At 45.8% G+C, this 14,807-nt stretch overlaps 1 protein-coding gene across 1 annotated transcript in view; it reads left to right on the top strand.

Moving 5' to 3' along the window:
• Positions 1 to 14,807, top strand: part of nav3 (neuron navigator 3) — a gene marked incomplete at its 5' end in the record, with an annotated part of 173,251 nt that overhangs the window by 144,963 nt on the left and 13,481 nt on the right. The window contains 10 exons of the mRNA XM_079183853.1: positions 319 to 342; positions 1,784 to 1,807; positions 1,991 to 2,068; positions 7,610 to 7,693; positions 8,723 to 8,834; positions 9,468 to 9,616; positions 11,957 to 11,980; positions 12,396 to 12,562; positions 12,787 to 12,873; positions 13,633 to 13,786. Of these exons, the coding sequence (XP_079039979.1) occupies positions 319 to 342; positions 1,784 to 1,807; positions 1,991 to 2,068; positions 7,610 to 7,693; positions 8,723 to 8,834; positions 9,468 to 9,616; positions 11,957 to 11,980; positions 12,396 to 12,562; positions 12,787 to 12,873; positions 13,633 to 13,786 (903 nt within the window). The remainder of the gene's footprint in view (positions 1 to 318; positions 343 to 1,783; positions 1,808 to 1,990; positions 2,069 to 7,609; positions 7,694 to 8,722; positions 8,835 to 9,467; positions 9,617 to 11,956; positions 11,981 to 12,395; positions 12,563 to 12,786; positions 12,874 to 13,632; positions 13,787 to 14,807) is intronic.

Below are 14,807 nucleotides of genomic sequence, written 5' to 3' on the forward strand. Positions count from 1 at the left end.
CTCATTTAACTTTGGCAGATAAGACTCCGGACAAGTGTTGGGTTTTCTAATAGCACAGGCAGCGTTCCAGTCAACGTTCCCGCCTGTTTCCAATTGCACTCGCAGGTTGCAGAGGAAAGGCCTGGAAGGATGATGGAGATTATTTTCTGTTATTTTAATCTCATTTCATTTGAAGTAGGGTTTAAATCTCTTCGGCTATGTTTTGGCCGTTTCATAACTTCTCTTCGTTGACATTGAAATGCCATGTACTCTTTGAAAGATGCTTGATTAAACACACCACGCGGAGCCAATAATCTTTTTCATTTTTCTTCCTTACAGACGGAGGAGAAAGCACACTCAGAGGTAAGGATGGGTAATAATCCATCCGTCTGCATGTCCGCTTCTCCTTAGCACCTTCCTGCTTCACATTCAGACAGTTAAACACTCAAACCTTGTTCTGCAGATGTGGGCGGGTGTTAAGTCATGAGCACCTCAAAGGTAGCTGTGAGGAAGAACAAAGGAGTTTATCTGATTTCGTTTTGATTATGCCCTTCAGGTGTTTTCCTGCATCTACACGTCTTTACGTTTGTGCTTTTCTGTTGCACTGCGTCTATAATCAGAGAGGGTCTGTCTGTCAATCAAAGCTCAAACAGTGATATTTGCTCGACTAAATTTGGCCTATTGTTGATGAATACTTTGAGCCAGAAATCACATAAATATGGTACCGGTGATGGTGGATAAAATGGTATCAGGTTCTACAACAAAGCAGTTTAACCCTATGTTGCATTGCTTTTTGCATCAGTGAATCTTTTGCATTTATTTCATTTTCATCAACCATACAGTGCTACATAGCTTATATCCTTAACATATTACAGAAACGTACACTATACATATGTAGTGCATGCCCCGCCCTTTGGCCGTTGTTCAACCATCCTGTTCAGTTCTTCACTGATTCTTCTTTGAGGTTTTTGTAGATTTATGGTTTGATTTTCTGACTTCTGTTAGAATCCCTGCTCTGTGTCCTGTGTCTTTATTCGAGCTTTTATTTCAAGCTTGGATCAAACTAAATTGGCAAATACACTGCGGTGTTGGTTTCAACCCTGCCAGATGGGTGGAGTTTAGCATTTGAGGAGAGCTCATGAGGTACAAACCGTCAATAATGCTCAGTCACAGTGCAATACCACGATCCTGGTTCTTTTTTCCCTCCTTCACATCAACAGTTTATGTTTTCCACTTTCAGACCCTGAGACAGGTGACCTGCACATGACTCCAATTTATCATCATTTACTTGAGACGTTTGCTGTCATGTTGGCACAACAGCAACTTGGCTACGCAGCTTTGGCATTGGGGATGAGTAACGGCAATGAAAAGAAATCATAAAAGGGACTCGCTTGGTATTTTTTGGAGAATTCTCAAACGAGGAAAAATCTAAAATCCTCCTAAAATGTCAAAACTGTCAATGTGTTGGAAAGGAGAGGGAAACATGTCTTTTGTCATATGGATTATATCCAAAAAACAGACAAACAGTGATCCAAAATTCTGATATTGACAACAATTTGGAACTTGTGAAAGAAACTAAGACGCCGTTGTCCTTGTGTCGTCCACTTTGGTAAACTGACACATCTGGCACTTATTTTATTATGTAAGAAACAATATCAGGTATTTGCAAATGTTTTTTGAGCCAGGACCCAGGCGCTGCTCAAAGTGTTGCCATGAGAAAACCAGTGCTGTGGCTTGTGATAACCTCTGTCTGATGGAGGCATGCAACATAGTGTTAATATTTACTCTTCTCTTTTCAATCAAGGGCCAAACAGTCCAAAATTCCACGGTAATCCCCCACACTTTGTGTTCACACTTTACCCCAGTGTCTTTTTTGCACAGTATTACCATGCTACTGCACAGTTTTCACATCAAAGTTATCAGCACGGGAGTTTCAAAGTTCTTGCTGTCTTTGTGTTTTTCAGGAGCGCTAACTTACGCCTCTTTGCTCTCTCTTCTTCCCCCCAAACAGCAAATCAGAAAGCTGCGTCGGGAGCTGGACGCCTCTCAGGAGAAGGTGGCGACCCTGACGTCTCAGCTGTCTACCAACGTGAGTTTGTTTACTTCAGAAGACTCCGTCAGAACAGCCGGCTCATTTGCATGACAAACTTCTGTCGGAGAGCTTTCTATGGGGAGCGTTGCCTATCAAAGCCCTGGAAAGAATATACTGTAAATCTTTCAGACGCCCACTAATTCCTTATCTCTGTTTTTGAAGCCAGGTGCTTGTATTTAGGCTTTTGCTTGTTTGATTTTTAGTGTGTGTTTTCTTGTGCGTGTTTGTGTACCTGCGGCACAGCTAGGATTGCCTCCTTGCCTTTTGTCTCAGCCGGTGGGGGGGGTTTTCAGTGAGAACAAGAGCCTCGCCCAGATTCAACCGAGCAGGAAGAATCAAATAAGAGAGGTAGACTGGCGCAGGAGAGAGAACGGGGGAGACGAGGATAAGTGAATCTAGACGTCACGCGTGGGTGAAACAAGAGCAAGATGCAGAGACCTCCAACCCCCAGACGGAGCCTGTCTTTGTGCTGATAGATCGACAAACTTCAGCGCCCGACTCAGCTCAGCCGCTCCACCCTCAATGCCAAGTGCCTGATCAAGCGTGGAGGCAGGCGGGGTCTTCGCTTCGGTCTGAGGCTTTGATCACAAAGTTGTGCCGAGCTGAAACTGAAGGCTAAACAGCAGGGAAAGTTGCCGAATGGAAGAGGGAGACGTGACTTTGTGAAAGAGTTCTGTAGGGAGAGTCAGAACACTTTTGTTTGGGTCATGTGAAAGGACTTGATAGATGAAGCTTCACATTTGCAATATAGTCTCAGTGGAATCATTTACAATTCAATACTCTGAAAGGGGAACTCCACCGATTTTAGATATCAAAGTCTGTTTACAGGTGACTGTCACTGATTTTACAGCTAATTGCTATGAAGAGGTTCAAGTTAGTTCAACATTTCACTCTTAAGTTAAACAGAACTTTGTTCCTTAAGGTCACCCGATAGCCCTCTCCCCTGTGGCTGGCCTTGACGCATATAATCCGTCCTCCTTGACAAGACAGTTGGTTGGATACATCCAGGTTTTCTGTTATTCCTCACTTGCTGATTAGCATTGCTAATCCACTCGTTTTCACATCTTAAAAGTCCACTTGCTGTCACGGGGATGGATGACAATTGGGACTCATTCAGCATCATCTTTGCATCAAGCATAATAAAGATAATTTTGACTGTTTGTACTTTTTAACTATAATAACGATTGGCTCGTCGGACTCATGATAGGAAATGAGCAATGCCAACAATAGCTGCTAATGTTGTCATTGCTCATTTTCTATCATGAGTCCGACCTCTGCTCTCCGACCCTTCACCTCCAGAGCAGGGACACAGTTTTGGGCCAGAAATGCTCTTTGCAGTTTGCTTGTTTCATCACAATCGGCGCTTTCTGATCAGGCCGGGTGCTCTCGGATCCAGTTGAGTATTGCACATAATGCTGAACAGTTCAGGGACCCAGGGCTATAGAACAGGAACCGATTGACCGTATAAACCATGAATCCAAACCCGTATGTGTCCTGGGTTGGGTCTCGCGTCCTAAGGGTCGGGTGGACCCGTGAAGACCTTGTACGTAACGTAGCAAAGGACTTGGTATTATAGTTTAGTTGAAGGCTAACCAGATAAACTGGTCATGTACGGGTTAGCTTGACACAGGTTCACAAGTTGTGGGGAGGCTACTAACCTTCTACCAAAAGAAGAGAAATGCTACTGCTAACTCCAAAGTTGTGTTGTTTACATAATGTGGCTTTTTAGCCACGTTAACAAGTGATGTAAAAAAATGACTTTTGCTGTTGAGGAGTTAGTACAGCAATAAGAAAAATGTAATCTGTATTTTTCAAGTCGCTTGCCCAACACCGATAAATACACAAGTGTTTGGCAGTGTCGCCAGCATGACTCACACATGAGACAGCATCCACTCAGCTTAGGCTGTACCTCACAGTGTGGCACGTTTACAGGCCATATAACACATGTCATCACCTCAGGACACCAGCAGTGAAGCCACTGTGGAGCCTCGGATGAAAGTAGAGACAATTCCCCGTCGCAGGTCGATGCCACAGCTGTAGTAGTGGGTGGCTCGCGCCCACATTTTATGTGTACATTACAAACAGAGAATTCTTACAGTTTCTTTACAGTTTATCTTGGTTCAGTAAGCGCCTGCTGATGCTGCATCATCGCGTACAGTATTTGACACGAGCTGGTTTCAAAAGCTACTGGTAGGATTGCGATCACCCTGCAGCGAGAAAGAGATGCTGCAACAATATGAAGCAGGAAGAAAAAAAACAGTCAAGAACTTCTCAAGTATGGCTGGGTGAGAAGAAACATTTTTACACTTTGCAGGGGCCAAATTATTAGCGGCGTCTATTTTTTTTACAGTATGTTGCCGTGGCTTTGTGCAGCAAAAAAACATTTAAAAACATATACGTATGTGTTGATGTTCAGTGGCCATTAACAGGGTCGCTTAGCATATAAAACGGCAGTGGAAAAAGCTGAACTGTGCCAAGCCATATGCAAACACCCACATGTGCTTTACAGCTCCCACTCTCATGTTAGAGGCTTGGGATTTAAAAAAGAAAAGGTGAAAAAAAACCAACATCCCTGGTGTTGTACTGGAGCTGCATCACACTGTATCCACATGACAGCGCGGTGAGTCGATGGTGCTATGAGCTTGTGTTATCCTCTCAATGGGGAGTGTGACCCGACACGGATACGTCAGCCTTAGCAGCCCCGAGATGCCGCCCACCCACGGTCCAAAAAAAAGAGACGTCGTGTATATTCCTGGAACGCATGTAGAAATACATTGAAATGTACAGGAAACCTACACATTGGTGGGTGTTTCGTATTGTGGCCACAGAGAGAAAGACTGGTTTTTCCAAAATGTTGAAAAAGACAGAACCTTCTTTTTTTTATCATTTTGAAACAGTATTTTGAGGATACCTTGCTTCCTTTTACCACTAATTTCTTCGCCATTTATCCTTTAATATGGTGTGTATACTATAAGGGCTTTTCAATTTGGTTGTGACCTCAATTTAATGCATATTTGACCTTAACTTGTGGTTTTAGAAAGTGCGTCAATCATCCAAATGTCAGAAGAGGAACACAACCTTCGGAGTTTGGCCATAAAAATCCCCAAAATTGATAATGTAAAAATGTATATTTTAAGGTTAGTGAGAGGGGTTTTATTTGTGGGGAAGAGATTTGCAAAACAGTTGCCTGCATTGTGTCGTCCTGCGTTGGCTGAATGCATTTTAATTTCCTCTCCTGTCTTTTCATCAGAGAGCCACAGAGGAGATTCTTCCATGATTGAGGTCATCTGATCTTGGCTTCTGCTGTGCCACTGCATACATCATTATAATTATTATCATTTTCTGGGTTTCTTTTGTGCAGGAAATTGAATTTGGATCTTAAATCGAATTTTAGGGGAGGTGTCAACGGTCACGCATGCCGACTCTCACATTAAAAACATATTTGCCGCAGTGCGCTCACGCTGGCTTAAGAACACCCCACACTCGTCGTTTTTAATTAACCGCGTGTTTGTTTTTGGTATTATTTGATCAAAATGGAGCAGAATTAGTAAAACCAACATCCTGTCAAAGGGATTAAGAAGAGCAAATGCTGCCAAACTGGTGAAGTATTGTACCACCTTTCAGCCGGTGGAGGCGATACGTTTTCCTGCCTCGACTGACATTAACTCTGGTTTAAGAGTTTACACAGGAACCTCTCCTCCCCTCTCAATCCCCCTTCCTCTTTCTACTCACCCGTCACTGTGTCACCCTAACCTTGTCGCCTCTCCCTTTCTGCTCAGCCATGAAAGGTTCCCCCTCCCTATCACTCTCTATTCTGTTATTCTTTCTCCCTATATTGGCCGTATTCTCCCTTATCATCCCCTTCCCTCCCTCCCATTCGTCACCTCCCCTTTATGCTGTAGTGTTTAGAGAAGGTAGCCCAGCAGCAGGTGCTGGCTTGGACCGCTGTAGTCGTGACTGTCCTCCTTGTTATGTCGTCTGGCAACTCTTGCCCCAAAAGACTTCTCTTCATCCAGTTCACTGGTTTGGCCCACCGTCAACCTCTACCCCAGACCCCAGACCCCGGGATCGGATCGGCGGTCCGAAAAACAGGGGGCCCGGCGCACAAGTGTGTCAGCCGGGGCCAGGCCCCATGAGCAGGACAGACGGTTCAGCCACGGGATGCGTCAGAGTTTGATCGGCGCCTCCTCCGTGGCGGACAGGTGGGCGCGGGGGGGGGGGGGGCTGTTGAGTCGGAGCTCACAGGTGGAGTTGGAAAGAGATGTGGAGTTGGAGAGATGAGTCGGAGCAGGTGGCATTTCTAGAGGTCAAGACCTTTGCTGATTCAGCCAGGGACACAAAGTGGAGGAGGCAGCATAGTGTGCTATTGTGTGTGTGTGTGTGTGTGTCTGTTTATTTCTGGTTTTTCACAAGGATAGAAAGATGATTAATTATCCCTTTTTCAAAAGAGCTAGATCGCACATTTTGGAACAGAAAAGCTGTTAAATTCAATGAAAGTCCTTGAATGTATAAAAATGCAAGTGTGTGTGTGTGTGTGTGTGTTTGTGTTAAGCAGAGATTGTCTGATGTGCCTGGGCACGCTGCCCACTTCCGTGTGACACACCAGGCCTGACAGGTGTCTCAGGGTCTCTAGCTAAGGATGAGAGGATGAGCTGGCAGAACAAGCGCAGATTTTGCAGACTCACATTTGCACAGTCGTGAACATAAGGCTTCACCAGACATTCAGACGCAAACATGTATATAAAAAAAAACACACACAGATGCTCAAGCAAATCCAGTTACACATCCAGACACACACATACACAACCCACAGGTTCAGCAGAGCAGACGGCATGACGCCAACGATACATTTGCCGTCCCTGAGCACGTCGCCTCTGCATCTCCGGGTGACAGATGAAGTCGGGGGGGGGGGGGGGTCGTTGATCTGTGTGCCTCTGTGGGATCCATCTTTTCTTTCACTATTTTCTTGGTGTTATTATTCCAGAAAGAGGATTTTGGAGCATGCCGACATCCATAATGGTTAATTCACAACATTCTGCAAATAAATCGTTCTCAAAATGCATCGTGTGAACTTGCCCTTGAAATTTGAGAGTGACTCAACGTGTTTTTGCTGTTTGTTCGTATTTTAAAGCTAGATATCCCAGCAGCAGTTCTTCATGGGGTACAGGGAACCTCTTCAGAAGGGCAAACCTTCCACGGAACGTCTTGTTTGGCTCGAGCAAAAAAACTCACTTGACAGCTATCGTCGCCAGCCAGCAGACCAACTTATTCATTCTCTGCATGGGCTTTTTGAAAACATTCATGAATATTGATTTATGCATCGACAAGTGATAAGTTTTGTTTAGCGTAGCGTACATTTTGCCTGAGCTCATTTTGACTTTTGACAGGAGTCCCAATTCATCGGTTTTGGGTTCTTTAGTTTTTCATATTCGGAGGAGAATCAAACAGTTTGAACACAGTTCTTATAGCTAGCCTGTGGTAAACTAAATGTTATCCTGCACTCCAGCCTGTAATATGTGTCTCTCTGTGTGTCTGCAGGCTCACCTGGTGGCGGCCTTCGAGAAGAGCCTGAGCAACATGACCTGCCGCCTGCAGAGCCTCACCATGACGGCCGAACAAAAGGTACAAGAGCTCAGTCCTGAGTTTGAAATGTGCTGCGTGTGAATGGATGGCGAAGGGATCACAGAGAGGAGAAATGATGAGAAACCAGCTCCGGTTTGACATTGACATGATTCAGTGAGAGGTCGGCGGTTGCACATTAATGGATATGTTTTATCTTTAGGTTCAGTTCCCGAAGCACTTGAAAGGTTTCTTTTGGAGTTTTCGTTGAAAGGTTTTCGTCGTTGCCTGAATTTCTCTCTAACTTTACTTCTAACCTTAACCAAGGTGATTGACTTGCTTGTCTGAAGTAAAAAATGTTTGCTTCACTTGAAGGTGAAAGTGCCCGATTTTGGCCCAACATGCAAGGGTTCAGCATATTCCCTGACCCTAAGGCCCACAAACCCATTTAAAACCAGTGTATTCTCCAGAAAAACCTCCAGCATTCATCTGCTCCTGGGTCTATTTCTCTCCATTCGACTCTTTTGACCGACGGGAGGTTTGAAAAGAGCTTGAATTGCAACGAAACACTGATCACACAGCAGCAGCAATATGCTCAAAGATATATCCTTACCACAAATTATGAATACTTCCCTCTGTTCACACACACACACACACATATTACACACACAGAATGCTGACGAGCCCTGGCAGCTCTTTTTAATCCTCTATAAATTAAAGCAGACTGGGATCTGGTGGGATGTCTTTGTTAAACAAGGCCGTCCCAACTTTTAATTAAAGCGGAAACCCTATCTTCAGCCCTTGGGTTCGGGAATGGCAGAATAGGAGACTCCTTCTATCTGATCGTTGGTTCAACAGAGTGGAGCTTTTTTCGTTTTTTTAATTCTAAGCAGGTGGTGCGGGGTTTCGGGCAAATCCACAGGGAGACTCCTATCCTCCTCATGTTTTGCCTCTCATTCCCTTCCACTAAAAGCCACGCCAAAGCCAAATTTAGGAATTTGTTTCCAGTGACGAAGCGCCACACATTTGGCCGAACGAGGAACTGCTTTTCGGTGCGTCGCCCTTCGTTTTAACAACTGTGTCTCTCTCCAGGAGTCCGAGTTGGTGGAGTTGAGGGAAACAATAGACTCGCTGAAGACCCAGAACACCGACGCGCAGACCGCCATCCAGGTGGCGCTCAACGGCCCTGACCACCTGCACAAAGGTAATGAGGGAACCAGCAGGCGCGACCATGATGAGGCTGCATTAGTGTTCCATGTGTCGATGCATTTTTTTTTTAAGCCTGATTGGCCACAAGGGGAATCCAGCCCCTAATAAATGAAGTGTTTTGTGCTGTATAGGTCCATTTTTTTTTTGTCCTAGAAACAACCTGAATCAGTTGTGTGATCAATTTTCATTTCAAGTATCAAAACTCCTCATCGCTGATTATTCGAGACAAGCTGAGCCCAACATAGCTGACTGATAAAGTTATTATAAGTTACAATTTAAAAACTCAGATTTTGATACAATTCATGGTCCATATTTTGCAGCAAAAGCAAATCAATGTATAGTGGCTACTAGAATCTGATCTTTTAACTTCTGACTTCTTCATTTTAAATAACGTTAGTTTGTTAGGCTGAGCTACATTTCTGACAAAGTAGCCATTCAACAAGTGTTGGCTGTAGTATTTAACTTAAATATCTGATACCACCAGTAACCATCAGTATCAACCGGGACTCAAATGTAATGGATCATAAGTTCAAAGAGAAGCTTGAAGAACGTTTTGGTACATGGCCCAGCATTGCATTGTGACCGGTCTTTTCGGAGCACTGAGTAAGATTGTGTCCGTCACTTGCAGACCTGCGGATCAGACGGCAGCACTCGTCGGAGAGCATGTCCAGCATCAACAGCGCAGCCAGTCACTCCAGCATGGGCAGTCTGGGCAAGGACGCCGAGGACAAAAAGAAGAAGAAGAAGAGCTGGGTAGGTGTAGAAACTGTTGTCATTGTGAGACGGAAGCAGCAAAGAAAGGTTGAGAGCAGAAATTGTAAAAAAAACAAAAAAACAAAACTGCTCTCCTGCACAAAATGATGTGTATTTTACATTCAGTTTACTTGTCATTGTTTCGGGGCTGGTTTAAATAGTGAAAGACTCCACATTTAAACACATATGAATAATTCAGTGGCAGTTAATCTATTTCATATATACTCATAAAGCCCGCATTGAAAGATTAAATGTCTTCCTTACATAGATAAAGGCAGTTTTGTGGAATAAAGCTTATTCTACTGTTGCAGCCACTGAAAGAGCTTCACAATCAGCTAGTATTCTGGAGTGTTCCTGCATATACAGTAGCTCGACCTAACCATGACCTCCGGATGACTGGCTTTGGACGTGACTCATTAAATCAAAGCTCCCAAATCACAAGTAGTTTGATCATTTCCATCCCAAAAGGCAATACAATTCTGTATTGCTGTGATTTTCTTCATCCCTTGTGAAATGAATAATTGGTCTTCCAATTTCAAACCAGTCACTGCTTGCGGTCAAATCACCACTTACCTTCATGTGCTTGGAAACTTCTCCAGTTTCTCTCATTGGTGATCTGCAATACCCTCAAACCCGTGCACCCTACCATCATATCCCCGTTGCTAGGTTACAGTGCCGAGACGGTGTCAGCGGAGTGGCTGAGGTAACATCCGGCGGCGAGGGCCAACAGAAGGGGTCGAGCAGAGTCAAACCGCCCCGCAATTATTGTGCGAGGCGCACTTTGAGTTTCACAGACAGTGACAGCAGCATGCAAATTAGGCTGGTAAAGAGGCGGAGTGGCCACCAACGTCATGGTTACTGAAGTCCAGCTGTACACCACGGCAATAGCTGCCCAGAGGTTAGAGAAGTGCTGGTTGAATATCTGAGGCAAGTGGGTGGAACTGAGAAACACTCTCACTTCACACAGTGCTTTTGAGAAGGGCTCTTAATCCCCCAGGTACTCGACGGGACTTGGTCAGGTTTGATGGTCTCGAAAGACTCAAAAGTCTTCCACAAAGTTCACTTTAACTTCCGTCTCTTTTTGGGAAGACAAAACAAAACTTTGTTCCTTTGATGGCTCAGTTTGCTTAATAAGTGTCCAAAGCTGTACTTTCACCTCCCATGGGGCGTGTCCTTTCTACCGAGGACTGTCCACAAATACCCACGGGCCAAGAAGAAGAAAAAAAAGAGCCAAGTTATCTAAAAATGCCCATGAAGCTCTCTGCTCTCCCTCTCTCTCTAGCCCTCTTTCAGATGTTTCTGTTCTTTGCTTCGCTGTACAATAGCGGCTCCGTGTCCCTGGCTGGAGAGCTGTTGTTTGCTGCAGCCCCCTGAGTCAGACGGATGACATATGAGAAGTCTCAGCCAAAGAGCGCAGAGCCAGTGTTCACTCTCTGCTGCAGTGCAAAACGCCTGCCCTTGAAATGAAACGCACGCTTACAGCCCAAAAGTTCACCGCTGAGAGTGACACCCCCCCCAAAAAAAATAACCCTCAGGCTCATGAATACAAATCAAACTCTTACTTAAGCAGCAATTAATTATTCATTTGCATAAATCCTGCCTCCCTGCACACACGGCTGGAGATACGGATTGAGTTGAACTTGCAGAAAAGCAGCAGATCAAGCTAACAAACAAACAAAGGTTGTCATAATAAATTGGTAGAGTGCCTTTCATTAGGGCAGCGGCTTTGTGCCAGCAAGCAGGCTGCTGACCTGCTGAAGTAGCTTCAAGCAGGACAGGAGCCTCCCCGTGGAAGGTGGCAAACACCGACCCCACAGAGGACGTTCTTTAAGCATCAGGGCTGTCCACTGGCTCACAAACACGACTGGCCATGGATGTGGAAATGTGTCGAAATCCATCCAATCCATTCCTCTTTTTCTATAGTTGCTCATCCTGCAAGCGTAACAGGGAGGCTGGAGCCTTTCCCAGAATGCACTGGGCGGCGTTGCAAAATGTTTAAAGCCGTTCACGTGAACTTAAATCGAACGGATGTGCTGTGTTGGTGTGTTCTGTTGAGCATGATTAGGTGCCGTGGATTTCATGCAACATCTTGTACTACGTGCTTACAGCCTAGGGACAAACATGGCCGCCAATCAGATAACGGGAAGATGAACGCTACGCAATCATAACAGACATCGACTTCATTATCATCCCCCTCGCAGCAGCATTAACTGTATTTGCTGAGGACACGGTGCTCTGTAAATCAGATGCACTAATGGCGTTTATCTTTAATCAAGCAGAGGGGGGTTTGTTTGTGGGCGGGTGAGGTGAGTGTGTGTGTGTGTGTTTGCGCGGCTTAACTTTGGGTGTGTTCTGCATCTTCAGGTGGCCGATTCCATCCCGGCTCAGGTCAGTGGCTCCCAGAGTGTCCTCTGTGTGTGTGTGTGCTGTGGCTATTCTCCATCCTCTCCTCGCCTCCCTTGTTTGTTCCTCCTTCCCCCCTCAGAGCAACCTCTTCTTTCCCTTCTCTGGAACAGTTGGCATGGATACGGCAACCCCACCCCCCCCTTATTCTTCCCTCCTCCTTTTCCTGCTCCCTTGTTCATTTGGATTGCCTGTTCAAAGCCTGGTCCCCCCCATCTCTCATTCCACCTCTACTTACGGTCTTGCTTTTTGCCCCCTTCTCTTTACCTAAACCAGACAGTGCCCACTGCTTGGGAAACAACACAGAGTGACTTCCTGATCTGGCGAGGGTGTGATGTCACCAGACCCCTGATCTCTCAGGGAACTGACGCCGGCATGTTTGTGTTTTTCTGTCTTGCAGTTGCGCAGCTCCTTCAAACAGGCGTTCAGCAAGAAGAAATCCAAATCCCAGTCGGCGCACGACGAGATGGAGGAGATGACCGACTCGCTGCCGTCCTCGCCCAAACTGCAGCACGACAACAGGCAGGGCAGCATCGCCACGCTGCATTCTTCGCCCTCCACCACCGAGTGAGTTTTGCGTATGCGCATGCATCCGCTGTTACACATAACGTATACACACAGGTAGCTCTCTCCACTCGGACACGCTTCCTTGCATACAAATCGACTAAATTCTTTTCAGATATTTTCTTGTTTTTTTTTTATCTTCTCACAAATGTCTGTTAATCCTCACCACGCTTTTTCTTTTCTGACCTCTCTGTTCATCCTGTTCTTGAACACCCCTCCCGCTGTAGCAAGTGCTTTTGCGATAGCAAGTACTCCCCCATTTGGACGCCAAAGAAAAGGCAAAACGGTCACGTGGTCTACAAGCACCGATCCCGGTAATAGGCGCTGCGCAGCGTGCTCCCAGGGAGTGTGTGTGTGTGTGTGCCGTGGGGTTGTGTTGGTGTGACTTTTCCCTCTGCATCTCGGTGCCGTGAGCACCTCGGCATGTCGGAGGTGATGGTCTCTCTGAAGCGTCTCAGGCTCAGGAGAAGTAGCAGTAGGCTGAATAAAGGGTGAGACGGATGAGCTCGCACCCAAGCAAATTGGCTCTATGCCGCTGGTACAAAAGGCCATTTTGCCGACCGGCAACCAGCATGCAGGTACTGTGCACCTGTGGCAGCTGGTGAGATGACTTCTTTTTTAAGGAGTTTGACGTAGGCCAAAGCATGTGCTGGCGTCAGTTATAGAATTGTCATGCAGTGAACGACCCAAATGTGACTTAGTCTTGTTGTGTTTTTTGACTTTGAGCAAAATAGCGTTGCATCTAACTCCGTATCAGATCTCTGCCTGGTGTTTGTGAAAGTAACTGAATCATGATGATGGGACAACTACCACCTCTTCAGTATAGCTGCAACATGTATATTATAGTTGCTCAATGTGCTGGCAATGCATTGTAAGTAAATGGGGAGTATTATAAATGGGGGGGGGGTCACACACTTTCCCAGATGTCCCACATCTCCGCCACTGACTCCAGCTTCCCTCTGAACTTTCCTTTAAAGTGTGCATTTTTTCTCTCTGGATTATGTGTGTTTGGTAACCCCCCCCCCTTCCCTTCCCATCCCTTCCACCTCCCTGTGTGTAACCCCCGGTCGCAGGCTCTGCGAATGCACCGAAGCCGAGGCAGAAACCATCCTCCTGCTGAAGAACGAGCTGAGGGAGAAGGAGCTCAAGCTGACGGACATCCGCCTGGAGGCGCTCAGCTCCGCCCACCACCTGGACCAGATCCGAGAGGCCATGAACCGCATGCAGGTGAGATCCTGGTGACCTGAGTGCTGGGTGAGCTGTGGGTGAAGGACTCAACTCTAGGTGTCAAATAGGCTTTAGTTCTGTTTGCCAAACGCAGATGGAGGCATCTCATGGAGAAAGAAGCACTTTTAGTTGTTCTACAGTTCTTTTTTCTTTTTTTCGCAAAAGGCTCAGACTCTTCGCTCTGTCCGTCCAATTTATTTGTGCTAAAGCGGTGTGTTCCTCCCTAAAGGCACTGGAGCATGACAGCTGCTACCAGTTAGAACAGTTAACACTGCACTCAGTGGATGGCTGAGGGGGGTCCAGAGGGGCACCAGGAGGGCTCCTACTATCCTATACCTATACACATAGCACTCATGCAGGTTCGCTATTAAATTGTAGTTCATGATATTGCTTCATTCCCCACGGAGTCTGAAAGTCTGAATATTTTTAGAAGAGCAATACAAGGAAATAAGAAACTAGGGGAACATTGGATACGGAGGCTTTCCAGCTATCACAGTGAGCCGGCATGCTGCATCACCTCCAAAACTAGCAATTTAATAAATGACGTGTCATTTGAATGAGCTGTCACGGTAAACACGCCTCAGAGAGGCGGAATGGAACTGTTTGATTTCCTCATGAAGCTGAATAAAATGATACAAAGTGAAGGTTTTTTCCCCCCCGCAAGTACACATATTTGATTAGTTGATATCATTCATTGATATCATGAAGTGTTGCAATGAAACGCGACCCGTCAGTTCAAAGCACACTGTTCAGAGGTGCTGCGTCACTTCATATTCTTAAAAGCAGCACATGTTCAAAGGATATTACCATAAATGTCTCCACTGTTAAGCAGCTCTTTGTGGATTGCCTCGTCTGTAGAAGCTCATAGTCTCCTCTCAGATCTGGGGATCATTTAAGGCGTCTTATCTGAGACGTACCCCTCAGCACAAAGAGAGCCTTGAAGATCAAACGCCAATCATACAGATTCGATATAACAACAGTGGTCAGCCTGAATGCAGGAATATGAGTCTTTGAATGCAAC

The sequence above is a fragment of the Pholis gunnellus genome (assembly GCF_910591455.1).
Source record: "Pholis gunnellus genome assembly, chromosome: 22".
Lineage (NCBI taxonomy): Eukaryota > Metazoa > Chordata > Actinopteri > Perciformes > Pholidae > Pholis > Pholis gunnellus.